Source organism: Oncorhynchus masou, chromosome 14, assembly GCF_036934945.1.
Source record: "Oncorhynchus masou masou isolate Uvic2021 chromosome 14, UVic_Omas_1.1, whole genome shotgun sequence".
Taxonomy (NCBI): Eukaryota; Metazoa; Chordata; class Actinopteri; order Salmoniformes; family Salmonidae; genus Oncorhynchus; species Oncorhynchus masou.
In genome coordinates, this window is record NC_088225.1 from 5192684 (window position 1) to 5220070 (window position 27387).

The following is a 27387-nucleotide window of genomic DNA, read 5'->3' on the forward strand; positions in this document are numbered from 1 at the left end:
CGTGTCCGTCATCACAGACACACATACACACAATAATTGCAGGCATGAACACACACACACACACACACACACACACACACACACACACACACACACACACACACACACACACACACACACACACACACACACACACACACACACACACACACACACACAAAGTAATTTCAAATCAGGAAAATGTGTTTTAATAGATATTGTTATTGTGGCTCACATTGAAATGTCTACATCTTTAACAAGAACAGAAAAAAAGAATGAAATAAAGAAGAATATTATCGATTTGAGTTCATTCTTGCCATGGCACTCGCCTATTGACCGTGGAGGATAGAGAGACTTGGAGAAGGAGAGGATGCTCACCCCAGCCAGACAGTGAGAGAATGGAGGGAGTAGGTGCCATATGTCTTAACACTTTAAAGGGCTGCCCAGCCCATACACCCAGGCAAGAGAGAAGAGCATACAAATGTTCAATTGTCCAACAAAAAGAGAATCAAAACAATTACACTATATTAGCAGTTTGGTACAGATTGAGACATTCAGCTGTGCCACTATCAAAATATATTCCGCTGACTCAAGCAATCCTGCAGTTGGAGAACAGATGCGATGGAAATGAATGAAAACTGTTTATTAGACTGACATTATCAATGAGTATATGATGGTAATGACATTCTGAGGGTGAATATTTGAATATTCAAATGTGTCATTCCATTTCAGCAGGAAGAGAAAGAGAGTCACTATGTATTGTATTGTCTGTGTTGTTTTCCATGAGAATATGAAAAACACAGTTATCCAAGTCATGACTAAAAGGTTACTAAATGTTGTGACAATTGTTCAACAGAAAGAGACCATATACAGCTAAGTTGATTAATGCATCTTTACACAGGAAATTATTTAATCAAACAAACAAAACGAATCTGATTCTGCATACAAAATGAATACATTTTTTTTTCCTCACAAAAATAACTAAATTGGACTACTTTTACAAAAGCATGGCATCCTCACATACACCCAGAGTACATCATTGACACACATAGCTTTGATGGACACCAAAAATAACTTCAAATGCATCACAAATAAATGTTTCAAATACATTGCAAATCTAGATCATTTCAATGAATATAGATGCATATTATCTGAAGGCCCATGCAGTGCACAGTTTATTGTATGTAAATCCATGTCGATACACACGCTCTGGTTATTCTACATCCCCTATCTTGCCACAAGATGGCAGCAGCTGCTCACTTCTTCCATGAACAAGATCTCAATATGATTATGCTGCAGATATCCAATCTAGGCCAGAGTGAAATTTGGTACACATTATACAGGTCTTTGTGATTTTGAAAGGATCCCATATGGGAGTCTGTTTTATCATATCTGCACAGTAACAGAGCAGCTTTAGAATATAGTCTGAACTGACAATGAGAAGATATCTCCTCTGTGTGTGTGTGTGTGTGTGTGTGTGTGTGTGTGTGTGTGTGTGTGTGTGTGTGTGTGTGTGTGTGTGTGTGTGTGTGTGTGTGTGTGTGTGTGTGTGTGTGTGTGTGTGTGTGCGCTCTACACTGAAGCTGTTCATCAAGCTGTTTGTCTGTTTGCAGTTATTTTGAGTGCTGTGTAATTATTTCTAGCCATTATTCCATTGCTTTGTAACATCAAAGAGCAAAGTAAGAAAGTGAGAAGTGAATGAATGGTTCCCCTGCCATGGAAGAGAAGACTAGCTTTGCAGTGAGGGGGACCTCAAGGTCACGGTGAACTTGCCCTATCCACTCGTCTCATTAGTTCTAAGGAGCCACTCCTCACCTCTTCACAAGGGCCATATCTATTATACATTCTCTCTCCCTCTCTCACTCTCTCTTTCCCGATTTGTTTTGCTTGCAGATTTGCCGACAGTACCTACATTCATTCATTCATTTCATTTGAATTACTTACCATTCAAACTTAGAAGCTCTCTTTCTCACTCACACGTTCACACATTAAAGTCACTCATTCATTCACTCAGTCGTTCACACATCTGTCTCTCTCCCTCCATTTGTTCCCTTCAAAGTCGTGTTAAAACTTTACACTTTTGCGCACTTTCTTTGCCTTCTCCTCTGTCTTTTCGTCTGTCGTTTCCTCCTCTTTCTCCTCTTCTTTCTCTTTCTCTTCCCCCTCCTCCTCTTCATCCGGCTTCTCTGATTGGTCTGTGGTGCTGGTCGCTTGGGGTTCTATGGAGACAAAAGAGGTGACGTCAAAGAACAGCAGCACACACGGGTCTCCTTCCAATCAAACCACTTACCTTCTACACAAGTAAGCTTGAAGACTGCTTAGATTTGTGGATTTCGACGTTGCAGAAAATACATGCAGGGAAGGTAAACAAACAACACTAGGGAAAGAGGTTAATCTATTCATGGGACATCATAATAACTCTACTCTCAAACTAGTCTATGGTAATCTGGTTCTACTTGTCATTTCCTGGTCAGGCATGTGCCTCCTGTGAGTGTGTGTGTCGAAATACATGTGTGTGAAACATGGTATACAAGTCTGAATCATACCAGTACATATGAAAGTGACTACTGCACGTGTATGCAGGCATAATTAGGCAATTGCTCTAGTGAGGATAATCACAGTCTGGTTCAATGTATCTTTAAGAGTCCCTGTCTCGCGATGTGTGACACTACAGCCACCCTGCAGCCGTGTTGCGTTCAAATGACAGATTTATAGAAAAATGATGACAGTAGTAGCCAATGAAACAGCGTTTAACGATGCTACAGGAGGGATTTCATTAGGAAGCTCTGCCATCTGGGCTGGCAGCCCAGCATCACTACTGATGCTACAGAGAGAGCAGACTGTTAGCCTGTTAGCTGTGGCTAGGCATCTCTGACCCCCTGACTGGCACAGGGCAGGATGGCAGCACAGGGAGGTCTGCTGTGCTCTCTGATAGATTTGGTGGAGTGATGCTAATATGTGCTAATATAATATCACAGCTACATGTCTGCAGAGAGGAGTTTATCTGAGGCCCTGCTGTTTTGAACACGGCATAGTGCAACATTCAGCCCATCTGACTGAAAAGTGGGCACTGAATAACAATGGCTATACACACAGCTAAATATGTAAGCTGGTTACACCATTGGTCAAAGCATCAATGCGATTACATGAGTGAGTGTATATGTTACTGCTTGACAGTGTATGGAATCCCTATCTCACCAGCAGCTTTGGTGGGGAATCTCTCCTCCCTCTCCTCATGACAGGGGTAGTCGTCGTACTCCTCCCCCTCAAAGGGGTCTTCCAGGGGGGGGTAGACACCCAGGTTCTGCATGTGTGCCTCAGCCATCTTCTGGACGGCTGGACGCACACATACACATACACAGGATAGACAGGAACACACACAGGGACAAACACAGAGACAACGGGAGAGAGGGATAGGTTGTTTTGGGTTTACCAGGCTTCAACACTGTCAACGTTATCATGCTTCATACGGGCTTTCAGATCCATGCAAGACAGACAGATAAGCAGCCAGCCAACCAGACAGACAGACAGACAGATGGACAAATTGAGGGGCAGAATAGCCAGCACTTCCATGTCTTGTAATTTGTAATGGACTGGGATTATACATTTGTGTCCTTTTCTCTTTCCTGCATTTGTTTTTATCCTTTCATTTCTCCTGCCTGGTCCCCTGTTCTTTTGCTCTATAAACAATGCTGACTCACCTCATTCTCTCTCTCTCTCTCTCTCTCTCTCTCTCAGCCTGGCTGAACTAATGAAGGATGGTATACAGGAACACAGAGTGGGTTATTATAATAACACTCTACACACATACAGTAATCCCCTTTAATTAACATCTATTGACAAGCCTCCAATGCTTTACGTTTATGGCTCTGCGTGCAACAACAAGTATAAAGCAACATTTAGAAGTGTGTGTGTGTGTGTCTGCAGCTGTATACACTCCTTTGGTAATCCTGGATGATCCAGAGCTGCACAGACTCACACTCAGTGTCTCACAGCTGTCACACTCTCTAATCTATCACTCTCCCTTTCTCTCTCTCTCTCTCTCTACTGCTCTCTCTCTCTCTCTCTCCCTCCCTACTGCTCTGGATAAGAGCGTCTGCCAAATGACTTAAATGTAAATGTAATGCTCTCTCTCTCTCCCTACTGCTCTCTCTCTCTCTCTCTCTCTCTCTCTACTGCTCTCTCTCTCTCTCTCTCTCTCTCTCTCATTATGTGCATAGAAACAAAACATGTGTATATATTTCCATAGAGGAAATCCCTCTTGCACGTATATACAGTACAGTACCTACTCTTATGAAGATGCTCCAACTGATTGACACGACATGTATCAATTGGTCATGTGCATCTTACCCCACTGCCCTCATTTGACAAAGAACATAATCAGCAGGCAACAGAACAGTAAAGCACGGTATTCACAGTATCAACACAGGGAGAATTCACCGTACAGAGGACATGTATACACTACTTACTCAGTCAGTTATACTCTTACCTTTCAGGGATGGTGGCTGATACACATTTGGGTTGACTCGCTTGGGCTTGAGTACCCCATTCTCTCCTACAATCCACTGTGGAAGGAAGAACAAGTTGAATGTGGCCTGCAGTTTTGAAATAACGCAACCAATTCACGTGACTATAGGGCGACATGAAGTTATCCTCTGAGGCACTAGGGGGCGCTCTGTTACCTGGTGGCTGGACTGATCATCCTCAGGGGAACACTGGTCTGCCACTCTGAACAGTGTTGCAGGTGTAGGCCGCCGGCGCCGGATCTAGACACGCACGAGAGAGAAGTAGAGAATCATCGACATTGTTTATTTCTGTGTGAGGCTGTGCTGAAGAGTAAACAACAACAAAGTCCCAGCCAACGTTGTCACCAATACCCTGAGTGACTTACGAAGCTCTTGATGAAGTGTTAAAACCTCACAAATCAAGTCTCTGTGTAGAACGTTTCTAACATGCAAATAGCAATTCGGTATTTTGGGTGCCAGCCATCTCATCAGGGCTTGTAATGTTTCCAGTTCTCCTAATTTGACTCCAGAGGAGGAGTCAAGTCTGAGTATTGTCGGGACAGGTCAGGGGTCAGAGGTTAGGGGTCAACAATTGGTCATCAGAACAGAGGACATCCAATTATGTCACGTGGATCCCTTTCCTGCAGTCGAATGACCAAAGCGCCCTCTAGTGGCCTTATGTGTGCAATGTTATTAGTATTTTTCATAATTTCATAATTAATAAACTTTTTCCCCACAAAAAAATCCTGTGTTTCTATGTCAAATGGTTTTGTTATGTTTCAGTCTTCTGTGATGTATATAGTGTAATATTGTGACGCAAACTCAAAATTGAATACATTTCAACTATATATCTGACATGGTACAAGTGTCTTCATTTTCTTAAGCCCATAACCATGTGTGTGAGGTGTATAATTTTGTTTGAAAGTAGATTTAGCCCACATAACAGAACAACCCCCCGGGAGAAATCAGTATCACTCTGAACTCTACTTTAGTCATTACATACACTGTACTTAGTACATGGTTGATATATACATTATATGGAACAAACATAGTTTACCAATCAGTATGCATGTGCCTGTGGGTATTCACTGCAGAACAGTAGTTTGATGCAAAACTATGTCATCCAAGCAAACACGTCTGTGAGCGTGCATTCATGTCTGCATACGTGCGAAACAAAAACATGTGGAAACCATAACATGTGGCTAATTGATTTAAGATTTTCCCAGTGAGGCCCTGAATACCTACAGTACATGCAAGGGTACTGTATTACATGTGTGCGTTGATGCAATCTCCAGTTAATGCGCGCATGGTATGGGGAATGTATACCGTCACAGACTTGAGGGATATGGAGGGGGGAGCTTGGCGGAATCTAACCCCAGCATCAGGTTAGTGTTACTGCCCTCCTCTCTCCTCCTCTTTCCCCTCCTCTCTCCTCCTCTTTCCCCTCCTCTCTCCCCTCCTCTCTCCTCCTCTCTCCCCTCCTCTCTCCTCCTCTTTCCCCTCCTCTCTCCCCTCCTCTCTCCTCCTCCTCTCTCCTCCTCTCTCCCCTCCTCTCTCCTCCTCTTTCCCCTCCTCTCTCCCCTCCTCTCTCCAGCCTCTCGACCAGTGGCAGGCAGACTGGAGCTCACTCCCCTTGGGCTTTCTGTTTACTATATATATACTGTAGTACACACGCTCTGTTCCAATGGGTAACCTGCTACCCACTCTAACTAGGTGCTCACAGTATGTGACAGACGGGTTAATTCATTTGACAATGGAAGGAATGCAGAGAGAGGGTCAAGGAGAACGGTTTATGGGGCCTTCTGTTCTGTAGTTTTAATTCCAGGTAGACCCCACTGTGAGGGTTTGGCAACAAGCACACAGTCTCGAACAGTGTAAATAGATCAAGCATTAAACAGTTTGCAAACTAGGTGTGGTAAGTTGTTTTGGATACATGCATTCAGGTCAGATGAATAGTGCAGTACAATATGGATGGAAGCCTGGAAAGTCAAATAAAAAGGTCATGACAAGTCTCCTCACTCAAAAAGACAACCAAAGGTTTGTTGAATTGCCAATGTGTTAACAATATTATTTTTAACCATCTAAAACAGGGGTTGTCAAATAGGGGTCCACCACCAGATCTACATTTAAAAAAAAATATATATATATCCTTTTTTAACATACATTTTTTGGGGGTAATATTACTAACAACAGATTAAAAGACTTTTGGCCAAGTATCTGTGGAATAAGTTAAAAGTGTGTAAAAAATACACTGTAAAATTATTCATTTCCAATCAAATCAATCAAATCAAATCCAATTTCAGATGCATCGTAAACAACAGGTGTAGACTAACTGTGAAATGCTTACAATGTATGTTCTTAATCCTGGGCAACACGAGCCTGGGAGGCTCACAGGGATATTGGTATCTACAGTACTCCACCAATTATATTCAATACTACCCCTCCCCCCCACCCCAAGTTTTTTTATTTTACATAAATGCACTGTAATTTAAGCTTCAAAACGGCAAAGTTTTCTCTCGGTGTTGAATGGCAGGATATCAGCTTCAAAGCAGCAACAGTAAAAAAAATATTTCTTTCCCCATGACAAAATGTGTAGAATTACAGGAAATTTGATTGAAAACTGCTAAATGTTCTCTCTGATGCCAGGAGGCCTTTAAATGTTCTCTCTGATGCCAGGAGGCCTTTAAATGTTCTCTCTGATGCCAGGAGGCCTTTAAATGTTCTATCTGATGCCAGGAAGCCTTTAAATGTTCTCTCTGATGCCAGGAGGCCTTTAAATGTTCTCTCTGATGCCAGGAGGCCTTTAAATGTTCTATCTGATGCCAGGAGGCCTTTAAATGTTCTCTCTGATGCCAGGAGGCCTTTAAATGTTCTCTCTGATGCCAGGAGGCCTTTAAATGTTCTCTCTGATGCCAGGAGGCCTTTAAATGTTCTATCTGATGCCAGGAGGCCTTTAAATGTTCTCTCTGATGCCAGGAGGCCTTTAAATGTTCTCTCTGATGCCAGGAGGCCTTTAAATGTTCTCTCTGATGCCAGGAGGCCTTTAAATGTTCTCTCTGATGCCAGGAGGCCTTTAAATGTTCTTTAAAAAATGAATATTTGGACGAGCAATGTCGGAGCGGCATAGACTGAGATGGAATAGAATACAATATATATATATATATATATATATATATATATATATATATGTATGAGTAATGCAAAATATGTAAACATTATTAAAGTGACTAGTGTTCCTTTGTTAAATTGGCCAGTGATTTCAAGTCTATGTGCAGTATATAGGGCCTCTACTTTTCTTAGAGTGAATAATACACTGCTCCTTAAAAATTAATGGAACACTTAAACAACACAATGTAACTCCAAGTCAATCACACTTCTGTGAAATCAAACTGTCCACTTAGGAAGCAACACTGATTGACAATAAATTTCACATGCTGTTGTGCAAATGGAATAGACAATAAGTAGAAATTATAGGCAATTAGCAAGACACCCCCAATAAAGGAGTGGTTCTATAGGGGGTGACCACAGACCACTTCTCAGTTCCTATGCTTCCTGGCTGATGTTTTGGTCACTTTTGAATGCTGGCGGTGCTTTCACTCTAGTGGTAGCATGAGACGGAGTCTACAACCCACACAAGTGGCTCAGGTAGTGCAGCTCATCCAGGATGGCACATCAATGCGAGCTGTGGCAAGAAGGTTTGCTGTGTCTGTCAGCGTAGTGTCCAGAGCATGGAGGCGCTACCAGGAGACAGGCCAGTAAATCAGGAGACGTGGAGGAGGCCGTAGGAGGGCAACAACCAAGCAGCAGGACCGCTACCTCCGCCTTTGTGCAAGGAGGAGCAGGAGGAGCACTGCCAGAGCCCTGCAAAATGACCTCCAGCAGGCCACAAGTGTGCATGTGTCTGCTCAAAAGGTCAGAAACCGACTCCATGAGGGTGGTATGAGGGCCCGACGTCCACAGGTGGGGGTTGTGCATACAGCCCAACACCGTGCAGGAAGTTTGGCATTTGCCAGAGAACACCAAGATTGGCAAATTCGCCACTGGCGCCCTGTGCTCTTCACAGATGAAGGCAGGTTCACACTGAGCACATGACAGACGTGACAGAGTCTGGAGACGCCGTGGAGAACGTTCTGCTGCCTGCAACATCCTCCAGCATGACCGGTTTGGAGGTGGGTCAGTCATGGTGTGGGGTGGCATTTTTTTGGGGGGCCGCACAGCCCTCCATGTGCTCGCCAGAGGTAGCCTGACTGCCATTAGGTACCGAGATGAGATCCTCAGACCCCTTGTGAGACCATATGCTGGTGCGGTTGGCCCTGGGTTCCTCCTAATGCAAGACAATGCTAGACCTCATGTGGCTGGAGTGTGTCAGCAGTTCCCGCAAGAGGAAGGCATTGATGCTATGGACTGGACCGCCCGTTCCCCAGACCTGAATCCAATTGAGCACATCTGGGACATCATGTCTCACTCCATCCATCAACGCCACGTTGCACCACAGACTGTCCAGGAGTTGGCAGATGCTTTAGTCCAGGTCTGGGAGGAGATCCCTCAGGAGACCATCCGCCACCTCATCAGGAGCATGCCCAGGCATTGTAGGGAGGTCATACAGGCACGTGGAGGCCACACACACTACTGAGCCTCATTTTTACTTGTTTTAAGGACATTACATCAAAGTTGGATCAGCCTGTAGTGTGGTTTTCCACTTTAATTTGGAGTGTGACTCCAAATCCAGACCTCCATGGGTTGATAAATTTGATTTCCATGGATCATTTTTGTGTGATTTTGTTGTCAGCACATTCAACTATGTAAAGAAAAAAGTATTTAATAAGAATATTTCAGTCATTCAGATCTACGATATGTTATTTTAGTTTTCCCTTTATTTTTTTGAGCGAAAATGACGTAATTACAAAGTTTAAAATTAAACATATTTTATACAAGGTTTGTCTGTGTTGAATATTGGTTACCATGATCACATAAGTCTGTGGTTGAAATTTGACCTTCAAAACAACAGTTTACGTTGATGACTTTAAAAAATATATAATTTATTTTCCACGTAGACAACAAGTCACACAATACGTTGACAAATGAAGTTGAAACAATGTTGATTTAACCCGTTTGTAACCAGCGGGTTCTCTCTAGATCTAGACCAGCCAACCTTGGCCATAGCCTGAACCTTTGCTCCTCTCTGTTTATGGTCTCACACAACATCAGTAGCACTTCTCTATTTTCCATGAAGTTTCTCTCTGGATTTGTTTGTGTTTGACCTAGTGGATCTCATTCCTCTAGTTAACCAGGGCAAACAGAGTCTGCATCCCAAATCGCACCCTATTCCCTACATACAGTAGAGCACTACGTTTGACCAGAGACCCATGTGTCCCGGTCAAAACTCTGGTCAAAAGTAGTGCACTATCGAGGGAATAGGGTTCCATTTTGAAAACCTCCTGGGTCTGGGAGCTGTGCGTCAGAGCAAGCAGGTCACTGTTGCCAAAGCACAGGCTTGGTGGGCCACACAACACATCCTAATCTCCTCATGAAGGTTCTGTATTTCTCCTCACTTCCCCTCTCTCCCTCTCATCCAATTCCACTTCATCCTCTCCTCCCTTTATCCTGTTCACCCCACATATCATTCTTCATTCCTTGACAGTGACGTGACAATGTCCTCAATCCCCCTCCTCTGTTTCTTTATAACCTTCTCTCTCAACCTCCCCCTCCCTCTCCTATCGTTTTCCTCTTTCTCTCAACCTCCCCCTCCCTCTCCTATCGTTTTCCTCTTTCTCTCTCAACCTCCCCTCCCTCTCCTATCGTTTTCCTCTTTCTCTCTCAACCTCCCCTCCCTCTCCTATCGTTTTCCTCTTTCTCTCTCAACCTCCCCCTCCCTCTCCTATCGTTTTCCTCTTTCTCTCTCAACCTCCCCCTCCCTCTCCTATCGTTTTCCTCTTTCTCTCTCAACCTCCCCCTCCCTCTCCTATCGTTTTCCTCTTTCTCTCTCAACCTCCCCCCCTCCTATCGTTTTCCTCTTTCTCTCTCAACCTCCCCCTCCCTCTCCTATCGTTTTCCTCTTTCTCTCTCAACCTCCCCCTCCCTCTCCTATCGCTTTCCTCTTTCTCTCTCGCCCATCACTCTTCCCTTCCCCCACATCCCCGGGACGTGCCCGCCGGGTTCTGTAATCTCATCATGGCGCTCAGCTTGAATGCCGTCTCTCCACTCCTTCAGTGGGAGACATCCCAGCAGGGCCCCCTCACTGTGTGACCCCTTACATCTCCATCTCTCTCCACTGACCTGGCGAGGGGCCCTGGTTGTTGCTGGGGCTGCTGCTGCTGGTCAGCCTGTCTGACACCTGATACCTCTGCTGGATAAAACCAACCCCCTCGCCTGTCTGAGGTGGTGGTGGAAGAGTGGGTAAGACAGAGCACAGCAGACCAGATGCTAGCCAGGCCCATGTCCCAGCTACTATACTGGGATGCGTCTTGGTCTTATACGTACTACCAATCCAGATATGTCGAGGACTGATCTTCCTGGGGCTCTGGTTGTGAGCTCTGAGATGCCGTTGTTCTTTAGAGGAAGAGAGAGGAGAGAGAGAAGAACAGAGAGGCAGACGGAGCAAGATCAATTAAAATAACAAATGTCAAGGGAGCTCAAAAAGGTAGAGGGAGAGCGAGAGAGCGAGAGAGTGAATGAGAGAGAGAGAGAGAGCGAGAGACAGGGGGGACAGAGCAAGCGTATGTGTTTTTGCCCTAGAGCTGAAAGGGTGTTGCTGGATAATTAAGGTCATTGTGGTATAACAAAATGATTTATACAGTATGTGTGTGTGTATGGACCCTCAGAGAGTGTGTGTGTGTGATGAGTGACTCAGCTCTTACTAACATCACAACTGGCCTCCCCATGTTAATGAAGAGACGATAATGTTTAACCCTAAACCTCTTTACCGCCACGACTACCTGTAGACTACTAGGGCTGCTAGAGTGATTCAGGACTTTGTGTAATGGACCAATGAATGGCGTCAAGTTGCTTCCAGGAAAAGGTCACCCTCGATTATAGAGAAGGTGAGTATATACAGCAATAAACGCATAGAGGGGTCAGGGTGAGTAACAGCTATTGTGACAGGCATCAATGCACAGTGATTATGCACACATGCCATTTCCAAAAATAATATGCACCGTGCTTACGGGTCAACACACAGACACACAGCTGGCATTTCTCGTACACACACACACACACATCCGGCTGGGTGACGGTGGCAGCAGGGCGGATGACGGTGGGACAGGCCAGATGACATAACACACAGACACTTGTAATTTTCCAGTCTTTCAATCGCCCCACTTCTGTCGTTACATGAGATCGTCAGTGACTTTCACATGCAGGCTTTTATACAGGGGCACAGCATGTGGGATTACTCCTGCTATACTTTTCACCCCCCCACTCCCACTCTCCTCAGTTGCAGCCATTGTTCAGTATCCTTAAGTATCAGTCCCAGTGTTTCTGCCCTCTCAGCAGCTCTGTAAGAGCAGGAATGCATCCCAAATGGCACCCTATTCCATATATAGCGCCCCCGGGGGCGGGCCCTGGTCAAAGGTAGTCCACTATATTAGAATAGGCTGTCATTTGGGCCCCAGACGTGGGCTGTTGATGAGCTGTCACAGGGCCACTCATGGGCTCCACAGGTAGGGCTGCAGCCGTTATGTGTCTCCCCACGGGACTCCCTGTCCCCCACTGAGCCTATAAGCACAGAGGAAATATTACAGCTCTCAAGCTTCAAGAGAGCCAGGCCGTCATTATCAATAAGAAGGTGCTTGACTCACCTGGTTACACTAAGGTTAAAGCAAAAGGAGACCTTATTTTAACAGATGGTGGGTCACATATTGACTCCATTCCAGCCATTATTATAAGCCACCCTCCCCTCAGCTGCTGTGTGTGTGTGTGTGTGTGTGTGTGTGTGTGTGTGTGTGTGTGTGTGTGTGTGTGTGTGTGTGTGTGTGTGTGTGTGTGTGTGTGTGTGTGTGTGTGTGTGTGTGTGTGTGTGTGTGTGTGTGTGTGTGTGTGTGTGTGTGTGTGGAACTGTAGTGATGGTGAGCGGAAAAAGAGATAGTTTTGAACCTACTTTGACTTATGGGACTTTCACACCTCCCCCTTGGATGTTTCTCTTTCTCCTTCTTTCGTTCTCCTATATATAAAACCGTTGGCACTAATTGGCTGTGTGAGTCGTCTCAGCGATGGTATTTTAATCAGTAGCATAGGGGTATGGAAGACTAAACTGAGCTGGTAGGACCAAGTCAAACCTGCTCCGGTCATAACAACCCTTCTTTGCTCTTCACTCCTGCATTCTATAATGTGTGACAATGACTCAGGTGGGATTCATATGACATGGTTCAATGGTTGACATTGTGTGTGTTTCCTTGTGTGTGTGCATGTGTGCATGTCCATGCATGTATAGTACCAGTCAAACGTTTGGACACTACTACTTATTCAAGGGTTTTTCTTTATTTGTACTATTTTCTACATATGAAATAACACATATGGAATCATGTAGTAACCAAAAAAGTGTTAAACAAATCAACGTATATTTCATATGTGAGATTCTTCAAAGTACCCACCCTTTGCCATGATGACAGCTTTGCACACTCTTGGCATTCTCTCAACCAGCTTCATGAGGTAGTCACCTGGAATGCATTTCAATTAGGTATGTCATGTTAAACATTTAATTTGTGGAATTTCTTTCATTCTTAATGTGTTTGAGCCAATCAGTTGTGTTGTGACAAGGTAGGGGTGGTATACAGAAGATAGCCCTATTTGGCAAAAGACCAAGTCCATATTATGGCAAGAACAGCTCAAATGAGCAAAGAGAAATGACAGTCCATCATTACTTTAAAACACAAAGGTCAGTCATTGCGGGAAAAAAAATGATTTGCAGTCGCAAAAACCATCAAGCGCTATGTTGAAACTGGCTCTCATGAGGACCACCACAGGAAAGGAAGACCCAGAGTTACCTCTGCTGCAGAGGATAAGTTCATTAGAGTTACCAGCCTCAGAAATTGCATCCCAAATAAATGCTTCATAGAGTTCAAGTAACAGAAACATCTCAACATTAACTGTTCAGAGGAGACTAAGTGAATCAGGCCTTCATGGTTGAATTGCTGCAAAGAAACCACTACTAAAGGACACCAATAAGAAGAAGAAGAGACTTGCTTGGGCCAAGAAACACGAGCAATGGACATTAGATCAGTGGAAATCTGTCCTTTAGTCTGATGAATCCAAATTTGAGATTTTTGGTTCCAACCGCTGTGTCTTTGTGAGACGCAGAGTAGGTGAACGGATGATCTCTGCATGTGTTGTTCCGACCGTGAAGCATGTAGGAGGAGGTGTGATGGTGTGGGGGTGCTTTGCTGGTGACACTGTCTCTGATTTATTTAGAATTCAAGGTACACTTAACCAGCATGGCTCCCACAGCATTCTGCAACGATACGCCATCCCATCTGGTTTGCGCTTAGTGAGACTGTCATTTGTTTTTCAACAGGACAATAACCCAACACACCTCCAGGCTGTGTAAGGGCTATTTTACCAAGAAGGAGAGTGATGGAGTGCTGACCTGGCCTCCACAATCACCCGACCTCAACCCAGTTTAGATGATTAGGGAAGAGTTGGACCTCAGAGTGAATGAAAAGCAGCCAACAAGTGCTCAGCATAAGTGGGATCTCCTTCAAGACTGTTGGAAAAGCATTTCAGGTGAACTGGTTGAGAGAATGCCAAGAATGTGCAAAGCTCTCATTAAGGCAAAGGATGTCTACATTGAAGAATCTAAAATATATTTAGATTTGTTTAACACTTTTTTGGTTACATGATTCCATATTTGTTGTTTCATAGTGTTGATGTCTTCACTATTATTCTACAATGTAGAAAAGAGTACAAATAAAGAAAAACCCTTGAATGAGTTGGTGTGTCCAAACTTTTCACTGGTACTGTGTGTGTGTGCGTGTGTGCGCGTGTGTGCGTGTGCGTGCGTGTGCGTGCGTGTGTGTGCGTGTGTGTGCGTGTGTGTGCGTGTGTGTGCGTGTGCGTGCGTGTGCGTGCGTGTGTGTGCGTGTGTGTGTATAGAACAAGAGAGAGTGTGAGGGTTAGCGCCCCTTGCATTGCTGAGTGGGGTGCAGGTCTGGCTGATGTGGGTCTGCTCTCCAGAGGTGGTCCTCGTAGATAGGCCAGTTAACGGGCCAGCCTATTAAAAGACAGCAGTAGAACAGTGTAAACTAGGTCTGAGGACCCCCCAGAGGACCCTGCGTAGCAGCGAGAGAGGCTCTCTCTAGCTAATGCTGCTGCAGAGCTCTACTACGTCATACCAGCCATCTCTAAAGGGAGATGCTATATCCACCCGGCACCTGCAATGTCAACACAATACAATGACAGACACTCCAAATGTTAGAATCCCCTGTCAACCCTAGGGGGTGTCCTGTCCTGTCCCCCAGGTATAGGTACTTCTTCATTACATTAGCCCATCTCATTAGCCCAGCGTGTGGCAGATCCCAGAGATAGAGGTGGAGGCAGCACTTAGGTCCCATAAAGGGGCGGTCCGTCCTTGTCTCTCTCACTGTCGTCATTGGGCCATAATTTAACTCAGACACACATAGATTTACAAGTGATTGATATACAGTACAATTAGGATGCCCGGCCTCACACAGACACTCGTGAGCTACACCGACCGGGAATAGTGTTTGCGTATGTGCATGGCAACTTTTATGGAATTAAAAGTACACTTACGTGTGCAACCAGGCACGCACTCACGACTGAGGAGTGACTAACCAGCCATCCAACATAACACTGTCAAACACAACTCATTCAAATCTCTCTCTCTCTCTCTCTCTCTCTCTCTCTCACACACAAGCAAATCAATATCCCATCTGCTACTATTCTCTCTCTCTCTAATCCACACTTCCATCCCTGTCCCCCCTCTCTCTCTTTAACCCCTTCATCTCTGCTCTTCTGTCCATCTCTGATTAAGAGCACATAGCTGCAAAGCCTCGTTCACCCTCTGCTATCACAGCTCTGTGTCTGCCTGAACTCTTAAGGCAGCAGGACTCACTCTATTCAATTCTCCCGTGTTATCACCCTTCCTCTCCGTGTCAGGCCCTGGGAGAGCCCAGACAAATTAAATGGTAGGACCTTTAGGTCGCGCTAAGTGCTAAAGGCAACGACACAATAAAGTGAATAGTAATCCTTCCCTTTGTGCACTGCGATTCTGTTTCTATTAAGAGGCATTAGCAACCCTGCAACACTTCTGTCAAGAACAAAAACATCAAAGGTTTAAATCAAAAGCCTGGTGGTGCTGACGTGGTTTGGAAACTCAGCACAGACCGAAAAGTAATGAAATTCTTTTGGTGGCAGATAACAAAATATAATAGAGAAATAAAGAACATCTCTCTCCCTACTTGAACAGAATGCTGCTGGTATTATGAGCTTATGAACTAAAAACAAGTGAAACACAAAAAGACATTGATGATCATCGTGTTTGAAGGAAGAGACGGTACAGCACATGCGGGCTGCATGTGGATCGAAGATAGCAGGTTGTAGCTTTGGGTAAACACACCGAAATAGGGGGTCAGAGCATCCCTACAGCCAGAGCGGTGTTGGAAATTCCAAATTGTTTGCATAGTCAACTTACACCCTGCACTGACACACACACTTTGTAAGGATTGACGCAGGAGACGAGAAGCAGGTACAGGGAGAGAAGGTTCAATAGCTGACGGACATGACACGGAACAGGAACAGTGTCAGGACAGGAACACATAACAATTGATGCGGACACATGAACACCACCAAGGAACAGACAGATATACAGGAGGTAATCAACCACGTGAAGGAGTCCAGGTGAGTCCAATGAGCGCTGCTGCGCGTAATGACGGTGACAGGTACGTGTAAAAAAAAAAAGGGTAGCATGGCGCCCTCAAGCGCCTGAGAGGGGGATAGAGAGCAGGCGTGACAGTACCCCACCCACGAACCCCAGGGGCGCCATCCGGCGTCGCACCTGGGTGAGCCTTGCGATCCGGCTGAGGCGTGGGAGCCTGACGATCCAGCTGATGCGTGAAAGCCCGATGGGCCAGCTGAAGCATGACATGATATGGGAACCTGCCGAGCCAACCAAGGCAAGGAAATCTCAAGAGCTAGCTAGGGCGTGACAGCCCGACGAGCCAGCTTAGGCACCCCCAGTTCCATCGGCGGGCAGAATCCAAGCCCAACGTCACCAACAAAAAAAAAGAATAACAATGGGCTGGCTGAGGCAATGTGAGCCCAACGAGCTGACTGAAGCATGAAGTGAGATGGGAACCTGCTGAGCCAACCGGGGCAAGGAAACCTCTTGAGCCAGCTAGGGCATTACAGCTTAGGCACGCCCCGGTCCATCGGCGGCGGCCCCCGGGTCCATCGGCGGCGGCCCCCGGGTCCGACGTCACCAACAAAACAAAACTCTAAAAAACTCCCTGATGCTTCTTGTAATGGTGTCCTCATTCTGTAAGGATCGACGCAGGAGATGAGAAGCAGGTACAGGGAGTGAAGGTTTAATAGCTGACGGACATGAAACGGAACAGGAACAGGAATAGAGTCTGGACAGGAACACATAACAATTGATGCTGACACAGGGAGCACCACCGAGGAACAGACAGATATACAGGGGGTAATCAACCACGTGAAGGAGTCCAGGTGAGTCCAATGCCAGAGAGGGGGAGCGGGAGCAGGTGTGACACACTTACCCCACCAGACATGCCACCAGGGGTCTTTTCACAGTCCCCAGGTCCAGAACTAATTGAAGGAAACATACAGTATTATACAGAGCCATGATTGGATGGTGCTCCCTTCCATCTTATATAGTGCAAGTGAACAGCAAACCTGGTTTCAAAAAACAAATGAAACAACACCTCACGGCACAACGCCTCTCTCCCATGTGACCTACTTGTTGTGTGTATGTACTGACATATATGTCAGTGGAGGCTGCTGAGGGGAGGATAATAATGATAATGGCTGGAATGGAGTTAATGGAATGGTATCAACCACATGGAAACCACATCTTGGATGTGTTTGATGCCATTAATGTTTCATGTTTTTAAATGTACATACATTGTAAAGTATTTTGTCTGTAATGTATTTTTCGTTATGTGTCGGACCGCAGTAAGACTCGCTGTTGCCATTGGCGCCGGGTAATGGGAATACTAATAAATAAAACAAACACCAGCATCCCATTACTGTCTCCATGTACAGGACCTCTTCTTGCACCTTAACAAACCTACCTATAGGAACCTCAGCCCCTTTCTTTCTAGGTTCTCTAACATCTAAGAGTCATACACAGTACAGTAGCTACACAGCTCTATTTAAAAACATTTTTTAAAACTAGGCCAATCAGTTAGGAACAAATTCTTATTTACAATGATGACCAACACCAGCCCAACCCGGACGACGCTGGGACAATTGTGCGCCGCCCTATGGGACTCCCAATCACAGCCGGATGTGATACACCCTGGATTCAAACAAGGGACTGTTGTGACACCTCTTGCACTGAGATGCAGTGCCTTAGAAAGCTGCGTCACTCGGGAGCTCTATCATGTCACACCTCTATCAGATCCACTCACACTCATCCCAGTGTCACAGTAGAATATTTGATGATATCAGACACCATTCACTGGGATTCGATGAGTAACCAGCAAACATCAGAAGAGACCTTTGACCCCACCAATGGTTAACTGTGTCAACAGATTGGTACTATGAGGAAGCAGCTTCTCCACTGACCACACATATAGGAAAGTAATTATAGCTACTGGCAGTATGATGTCACACCTACCCCAGTACCCATTCTCACCCACCTGCCCACTACACTAGCCCACTGCTCAGTTAATTAGCCATCGGTCAAGAGTCAGTCGAATACAAACACAGGACTGTTCCACTGTTCCACCTTCGTCCTTTCTTATACATACACTAAGGGGTCGATTCAATCCGCATCGCGGAAGATCCGCAGTATAGTGCGATTGAAATGTAAGGGTTATTTCCGATTAAGCTGACATATGCAGCGGGAACATTGCCTTTAAATTCCAATCGCGCTATACCGTGAATCAATCAATCAATCAAATGTATTTATTAAGCCCTTTTTACATCAGCCGATGTCACAAAGTGCTTTACAGAAACCCAGACTAAAACCCCAAACAGCGAGCAATGCAGGTGTAGAAGAACGGTGGCTAGAAAAAACTCCCTAGAAAGGCAGGAACCTAGGAAGAAACCGAGAGAGGAACCAGCCTCTGAGGGGTGGCCAGTTGTGGTAGAGAGAGAGTCGAAAACAGCAGGTCCGGGACAAGGCCACGCTTCGAACAAAAGAGATCTCAGAAGACCTAAGATTAAGAATTGCATAAAGCTGGAAAGGGTTACAAAAGTATCTCTAAATGTCTTGATGTTCATCAGTCCACTGTAAGACAAATTCTCTATAAATGGAGAAAGTTCAGCTCTGTCGCCACTCTCCATAGGAGTGGCCGTCCTGCAAAGATGACTGCAAGAGCAAAGCGTAGAATGCTCAATGAGGTTAAGAAGAATCCTAGAGTGTCAGCTAAAGACTTGCAGAAATCTCTGGAACATGCTAACATCTCTGTTTATGAGTCTACGATATATAAAACACTAAACAAGAATGGTGTTCATGGCAGGACACAGCGGAAGAAGCCACTGCTGTCCAAAATAAACAACGCTGCACTTCTGAAGTTTGCAAAAGTGCACCTGGATGTTCCACAGCACCACTGGCAAAGTATTCTGTGGATGAAACGACAGATGAAACTACAGTTGAGTTGTTTGGAAGGAACACACAACACTATATGTTGAGAAAAAAAGGCACAGCACACCAACATCAAAACCTCATCCCAACTGTAAAGTATGGTGGAGGGAGCATCATGGTTTGGAGCTGCTTTGTTGCCTCAGGGCCTGGACAGCTTGCTATCATCGACGGAAAAATGTATTCCCAAGTTTATCAAGACATTTGGCAGGAGAATGTTAGGCTATCTGTCCACCAATCGAAGCTCAACAGAAGTTGAGTGATGCAACACGATAACGACCCAAAACACAGAAGTAAATCACCACAGAATGGCTTTAACAGAAGAAAATACACCTTCTGGAGTGGCCCAGTCAGAGTCCTGACCTCAATCTGATTGAGATGCTGTGGCATGACCTCAAGATAGTAGGTCACACCAGACATCCCAAGAATATTGCTGAACTGAAATAGTTTTGTAAAGAGGAATGGTCCAAAATTCCTTCTGACCGTTGTGCAGGTCTGATCCGCAACTACAGAACACATTTGGTTGAGGTTATTGCTGCCAAAGGAGGGTCAACCAGTTATTAAATCCAAGGGTTCAAATACTTTTCCCACCCTACACTGTGAATGTTTACACGGTGTGTTCAATAAAGACATGAAAACGTATATTTGTTTATCTGTTATTAGTTTCAGCAGACTGTGTTTGTTTACTGTTGTGACCTGTTGTGATCAAATTGTATGACCAATTTATGCAGAAATCCAGGTATTTCCAAAGGGTTCACATACTTTTTCTTGCCACTGTAAACCCAGAACCATGTGGGCAGTTCTTGGTCCTGGTACTGACCCAACCGTCTGATCCACTCCTGACAGGATCAGCTAGCATGACAGATCCAGAACCCCAACCACTGTTGTTTGCAACAGAGCTGTAAGATCGTAATCCTTCCTCTTTCTCCCCTCATTGGAAATGGTACTGCTGTTATTGTCACAGCAGCAGGGTGCACTGCTGAGAGCCTGTAGCTCACAGGCTGGCTGGCTGACTGGCTGACTGTCTGGCTGACTGGCTGGCTGTCTGGCTGGCTGGCTGACTGACTGGCTGACTGACTGACTGACTGACTGACTGGCTGGCTGGCTGGCTGGCTGACTGACTGGCTGGAGTACAAGAGTGCAGATGTGCAAGATTACCTACTATGTGGATGTGCATGTTTAGAATAGGGTCTGAGATTATGTAAATGAATGCATTTTACTGAAACTATATTCATAGCATTGGGTAATCATTTCACGAGATATAATGTTAATTCCTATGGAGTTGACATTTAGGTAGGCCGTGCTAGGTGTGATTTATGGAGAGCGCTGTTGCAGTGCTGTATATGTGTGTACCCAAAGCCAACAGGCAACAGGGAACTCGTTTATCATAACACCGGGGTTGGGTGGTAGCATTTTAGCAGCGCGCGCACACACACACACACACACACACACACACACACACACACACATGTTACATCATAATAAGCCCCCATGCTCTTGAAGTGCTCTCTGGTTGATCTTATGATGACTGCCTACAGTGTCATCACACCACAAATCACTCTGCCTACTTTCAATATTTGTGCTTTACCTGTTTATACAACACCTGCAGACTCACAGAGGACAGGTACGCACAAGTATGAGCACATACAGTTACACAAAAGGAATAGGTCTTCCACACTACACAAGAGAGAAACATTCATATTGACTACAGTTAGATAATGAGAGAGAGAAGCCACATGGAAAACATTGATCATAGGAAGCATGTAAAGCCTGGGTTTATTCATAGTCAATCAATATGATTCAATTAAAAAGAGGAGCAGTATTAGTATGGGATTCACTTTCCTAATAGAACAAGATCTTATTTAGATATGCAAATGTACACCCTCACCCTTACAACCAGGGTTGGGGAGTAATTGATAACATGTAGTCAGTTACATGTAATCTGATTACAAAACAAAATCTGTTTTCAGTTGCCAGCAAAAAAGATTGTAATCAGATTACAGATACTTTTTGAAAAAATAGATGATTACTTCTTGGATTACTTTTAAATTCTGAAAGGATTTTGGCGAAAAATTACATTTTGACACCTTTCTGTTTTCTCAATGACAATTAATTCAGCATTGAAAAATGGCACAAGTTTAAGTTTGTTCCACCTGAGCGAGCGTGACCACAAGTCACTATGATGACACACCAAAATAATGTGTTTGATGGATCCTTTTTGTCTTCTTCTAATGCCTCTTAAAGGGAAAGTAATCTTAAAGTAATCAGATTACGTTCCTGAGTTTGGGTAATCCAAAAGTAACAATTTTGGACAGGTAACTAGTAACTGTAATGGATTAAATTTGAAAAGTAACCTAGCCAGCCCTGATCACAGCAGTGTGCATGCAAAACCCCATACACGCTTGCACAAACACCTGCGCGCACATACTGCAAAGTAAACACACACATGCTGAGGAAAACTTGACAGTTGTAACAACAGACACACAACCACAATACAACCAAATTACGTGGTCACTGTGGAGGGGAGTCGCAAAGCCACTTCCTCCTGATCTATTTAAAGGACGACCGCACTTCGTGATTAGGCCTCACTTTATATTTGGTTAATAAGGAAATTCTAGGTGCCATGACTGAATTGTCTTGTGTGTGTGTCGCAGATTGGAAGAGTTAGGCAAATAATTTAGCCAATTAGCTTCAGCCGGCTGGTGTGCAATCGTAGCAAAATTTGTTTGATTTTGGGTAGCCTATATCCATCCGGGGCAAGTTAGGGACCGTCGATAAATTACACAATGTAAATGAGACAATATTTTAATGTTGCAAACCTTGTAGTTTTCTCATGAAATGCTTTCAATATTTGTATATTAATTTATTTATTTATAGTTGGTTTTAAGTCATTGAAATTTGGAGCTATTGGAATTTAATATATTGTCGTATGTACATTGTTAAATGTACCGATGCTCCCTATCTAGCCCCATACTGATATCCAAAGCTAACCCAAATTTACAACGATTGGGTCACCTGCAGCTACACCCCGAATTGATGATGACTTGTGTGCTGCCAGCTGTGGGCAGGTTAAAAAAAACAACAAATCTTCATTTACATTGTGATGCAGTCAAGACCACAAGTCTCACAAAACTCAATTTTGGACCAGACTGACTTTATAACCAAAATTATCCTATTTACACTTTGTAGCATGGTCAGTTTTGACAGTAGAATAACTGTTTCTGACTCATATCGATGCCACATAGAAAACAACTTCTCATTTAGATATTAGCCTAAGGGGCAGTTGTTCTTTAAGGTAGCCACACAGACACACTCTTCTCTCAAATGAGCACAACAAAACAAAATGGTGCAAGTTTTAAAAATTAAATCCTTATTGTTATGTGCATGATTAAGCCATTGTTTTCTACCTTTTTTTAAATGTTACTGTCGGACAATAGTTAACTGTCTTTTTAATTAATTAACAGCTGTTACTTTGTAAGGTATCACACAATTGGCCATCCATCGTGCTTTGATTACACCAGCCCAATCAATTCCACCGATGCTGTTATTGATAACAAGACACTCATCAACAAAGCGCTCTGGTGATGACCTTAGAGAGGGGGGAAAAAATGACACTGTCTTTTCTTGTGAGTGAGCTATAACTAATGGAACACCTAAATAAACATAACATATTTCACTATTTTAATTTCCTTTAATACACATCGTTAGAATCATCCCATTGGCAGATAAACTGCATCAACGAATCACCTCTGGATTAGAACCCACTCTGGTGACATGGCACACACATGCAGCCTAAATGATCCTGCTGTCTTACCAACCCAGCATGCTCTGGGCTCTGGGCCCTCCGCTGAGAAGCTCTGGCTAGGAGTGCATATTGACAGTCCATTAGATCCACAGTGTTACCACACAAACACTCGCTGAACCAAAGGTTACTGTGTGACGCCCAGCCAAAAGAAGGGCACGTAACTCAGGAGAGTGAGGTAGGGTGAGGGTGTTCACCCCTTTTCACCCCAACAGAAGCTCTCTATTCCATTTACTGGATTCATTTAGATTGGACCTAAAATAGGTGACCGGGTGGTTGTTGCCCTTTGGTGTACTTTGATACCCTTGGTCCCCTGAGTTTCTCTATCAATCCATAGGATCAGAGGTGGATTTACATTGGGATTAGTATGGAGAGGGCTCGTGTTGTGTGTTTAGTCCATAGACGGATGGGGCGGGCCGACTCACTGTGAGTGAATCAACTGGAGCCTCTCGGTCTGAACGATGACCCTAATCTGTGTCCATTATGAACATTCCCCCACACCAGTCCCTCCCAGAGCATTACATGGGGGAATACGGAGGTTAAACACACACTGCCATGTGCTGTTGATCCAGTACTGTAGGTCACCACAATGACCTTTGTGACACAGGAGTTGCATTACATTTTTCCCTATTAAAATCGTACATTTCCTTTGGGAAAATCTTAGAGCATGGAGGAACACATCGAATGTTGAAACGGCTGTCAAGAAACACTAATCTTATGTGCATGAAGTTTTCCTGAATCAGATGTTGAGTGGGATAGCCTACACGTGTACCAAGCCAGTGGACGTGCTGGGGTCTTGTCTAGTTGGTCGAAGTGTTAAGTGTGAATGAGGCCATGGGGTAGGGCGATCAGATGTCCTTGATTTCTGGGGACAGTCCCCCGATTTTGGTGAGCTGTCCCCAGAAATGTCCCCAGAAATGTCCCCAGAAATGTCCCCAGATATGTCCCCAGAAAAAAAAGCAACTTTGGAGTTAAATTGAGTCTGATATTTCAATAATCCAACGCTGTATCCAACCAGATTTGCGTGTAAAAATGTTATCTGTCCCTGTACCAAACTTGTTTGCTCCCAGGGCTTCGCCACAGCCCTTTTATGAGAATGTTCAGGCCAACATTTGATCAGTGAAACATTTTAACCACTGCAGCAAACTTTAAAATTACTAGATAGTCTAGCATGGGTAATCCATTTATGTGTTATAATTACATCAACTATGTGAAATGACTATAGCGAAAATGTATTAAATATAGTTCCGTGACATTGTTCTTATCATTTTTGGGCGCCGCTAGCCACAACAAAAATGTACCCGATTTTCATATCCAAAATCTGGTCACCTTACCGTGGGGCATGTTTCCGTGCTCTCGTTCTCTCTCTCTCTCTCTGTCTGAGTCAGGTCCAGGGCACACTAGGTGTCAGCTATGGGAGCCACGCTCACATTAAAACCCCCCAGGGCAGAAATCAGGATCCTGAATGCACTCATACATTTACACATGTGCAAGCTTGTGCCTATGCAAACGACCCAGACACAAAGAGACATTTCTCCATTAAAACAGTGACCTTTCAGAGGTGATCTGTGACGGAGGCTGTGGAACGTTCGCTGTGCGGCCGGTCGTCATGGAAACAACCCCGTGGTATTATACTGGTCATTGTGACGGTGCTGTTTATTAAATTATGTTAGCTGTGCTTCCGGGTAAATGACTCCTATGGGCCTCTGCTAGATTAGTATACTAACTGTACTGCAGTCTACGTAGTTAGAGTTGAAAGCTGTCATTAAAACTGTGGCGCTAACATAATTGATGTGATTTGTGTAGTAAATACTGGCCTTGACTGTGTTTGTATACATGTGTGGGTGTATTTAATGCTGTGGGATAATGAGGGTCTCCTAAAAATGAGTTGTAGTCATTAACTATGCCCACCCCAGTGTCCCTGGGGACCCAAAATAACCACTGCTAGATTATATCTCCTGTAATACACACACACACACACACACACACACACACACACACACACACACACACACACACACACACACAGCTGTAAAACATCCTCCACTCTCCCCACACTCCCTTTTGTCGTTCCTGTGACAGTATGCTTGTGTGGTATGGTAACTACACACATCTCAATACTTGGCCACAAACACACAAGTTAGCTCGTACACATGGGTACTTACATTAAATCTCACACACACGCACACGCACACACACACAAACAAACAACACAACTCACAGACAGCAGTCCCTTCATGGAGCCTCTCCCAGAGGAGAGTACAGTCAGCACCATTTAACCTGCACCTCTCTGTAGATGTGAACGTTACTGTGGACTTTACTGTAAACTATCTAAACTGCTTTCAAATAAACCAGATGACCCCAGCCTCTGCTATCCGGATGGGGGCGCCAGCCAGACACGATGCCCCATGGAGGGTGGGAGGGGGGAGCCTGCCTGCAGCTGCTCACAACATCTGATGTAAGGGGAGATTGAGCAACAGTTCCACAGAGAAAAAGGAAGAAAGAGAGCCGTGAACAGAACAGAAAAATATTGACTAAGAGTTTTAACACTTCTTTAAGAGAGAGAGAGAGAGAGAGAGCGAGGGTTTCAGGGCTCAAGCAGAGAAGGCTGTTGGACAGGGAGAGGAGAGGGTCATGGGTTCACGTCCCAAGATGTTTGAGTGCTGCAGTCGTGTCCTTGAGTCAGAGACTGCACACGGTAAGTGATTCAATCAGGCTAAAGCATGGAGACAGTGCCATGCCAAACTATTAGCTGATGTGAGATAGAGCTCTGTAACAGGGACAGCAGCTCAGGGACCTGACACCAGACAGGTGAAAGAGAGAGAAAACAGGTTGTGCCTTTTTCTCTGCACTCCTCCATCGTATAGCGTTCTTGTCTTCCTCGCTCTCTCTTTCTCTATCTCCTCTCTCGCTCGCTCTCTCTCTTGCTCTCTCTCTCTCTCTGCATCTTTTGGGGCTGAACCACTGGCCTGGATCTCACACAGCAGCCAACCAACTCTTACTTTGACCTACTTTCTCCCGGACTAAAATAAAACACACTGTCGACAGGCTGCAGGGCCAAGGAGAAGAACCAGAATTGTCCCGTTCCAAATTTTATATGACTACAGGCAAACAGTAGAAAAGAACCAGGCAAGACAGGGAAACAGACTCTACAAACTGAGTAGTGAATAGAAGAAGTGAAGTGAGAAGGGCTAGCAGTCCAAAAGAAAACCTGTCAGACGAAGACAAATATTAGTCACTCGTATAATCATTCACTATAGTTCTGTGACTACAACAATATCACAAACCATGGTAGACTTTTATGCGGTTTAACTGGCTAGAGTGATAACATTCAGAGCCAACGGGACACGTAGTTAAATAGGCCAAAGAATAAAGTATCAGAAACAGCTGAGAAGGAGATACGACAACACTGTATTCTCAACCATGTATCAGAAAAAGACAGAGAGGATCAGGCCACAGATCAAGATACAACAACAAAAAAGAGAAGTCAAACTACAGCTGAGACTGACGGTCCAATACGGCGAGGTTTGTCCCAGTCTGGTAAACCACAAGTTCCAACCCTGATAGTGATCATGATCAACTATAAGTTATATCCCGCAACTAGGCTGTAAGGTCAAACATCTGTAGGACATGTGCGTAACACGAGAAACTGAGATGCACACAGGAAAACACACTAGGCACACAGGTCAGACGCAACACACACAGAACACGATGAACTTGCACGCTTGCACACATAGGTACCTGAGGACAAGCTAAACACATACGGACTGTACGAGCACAGACACGGTTATACCAGTTCTCTCACTTACCATCTCTACTTGCCGGGGGTCCAGTTGGGTGGGTGCCGAGGACTGCACAGCAAAGTGAATCTTCCTGCTCTCCTTGCACTCGTCTCCAACCTCATCCAACGCAGAGGGATCCATGGCTGTGTCTGTGTCCCAGGGGGGTCACTCTCTCACCAGGCACTAAGCTCTGCTCCACTGGGCTCCCTGGAGGAAGGTCCCAACACAACACACTGTACAGTAGTCCTGCTTCTGCTGGGTCTATCTCTCTCTATATATACCTCTCTGCCACTGTCTCCCTTCAAAAACAAAACAGATGAACTTCTCTTTGTTTATCTTTGTCCCTCTCCTCTTTCACTCACGGTCAGCTATTTCTCCTATCCTTTATCTCCCCTGTTCCCTCCCTTCTTCCTCTCTGCCTGTTTCTGTCTGACACTTACTCGTGTTTGACGTTCTAGGTGGAGTGTGTTTATCTCTCTATCTCTCCTCCCTCTCTTTCCCTCGCTCACAACCTGTGCAACAAGAGTAATTGAGACACGT

At 44.8% G+C, this 27387-nt stretch overlaps 1 protein-coding gene across 1 annotated transcript; it reads right to left on the bottom strand.

Moving 5' to 3' along the window:
* Positions 1-172: 172 nt before the first annotated feature.
* On the bottom strand, positions 173-27387 carry LOC135554016 (protein phosphatase 1 regulatory subunit 1B-like). Its single transcript, XM_064986010.1, has 5 exons — positions 26875-27387; positions 4662-4745; positions 4469-4544; positions 3178-3315; positions 173-2198 (listed from the first exon to the last, which is right to left on the bottom strand). The coding sequence occupies exons 1-5, from the start codon at positions 26986-26988 to the stop codon at positions 2044-2046; spliced, it is 567 nt and encodes a 188-aa protein (XP_064842082.1). The 5' UTR covers positions 26989-27387; the 3' UTR covers positions 173-2043.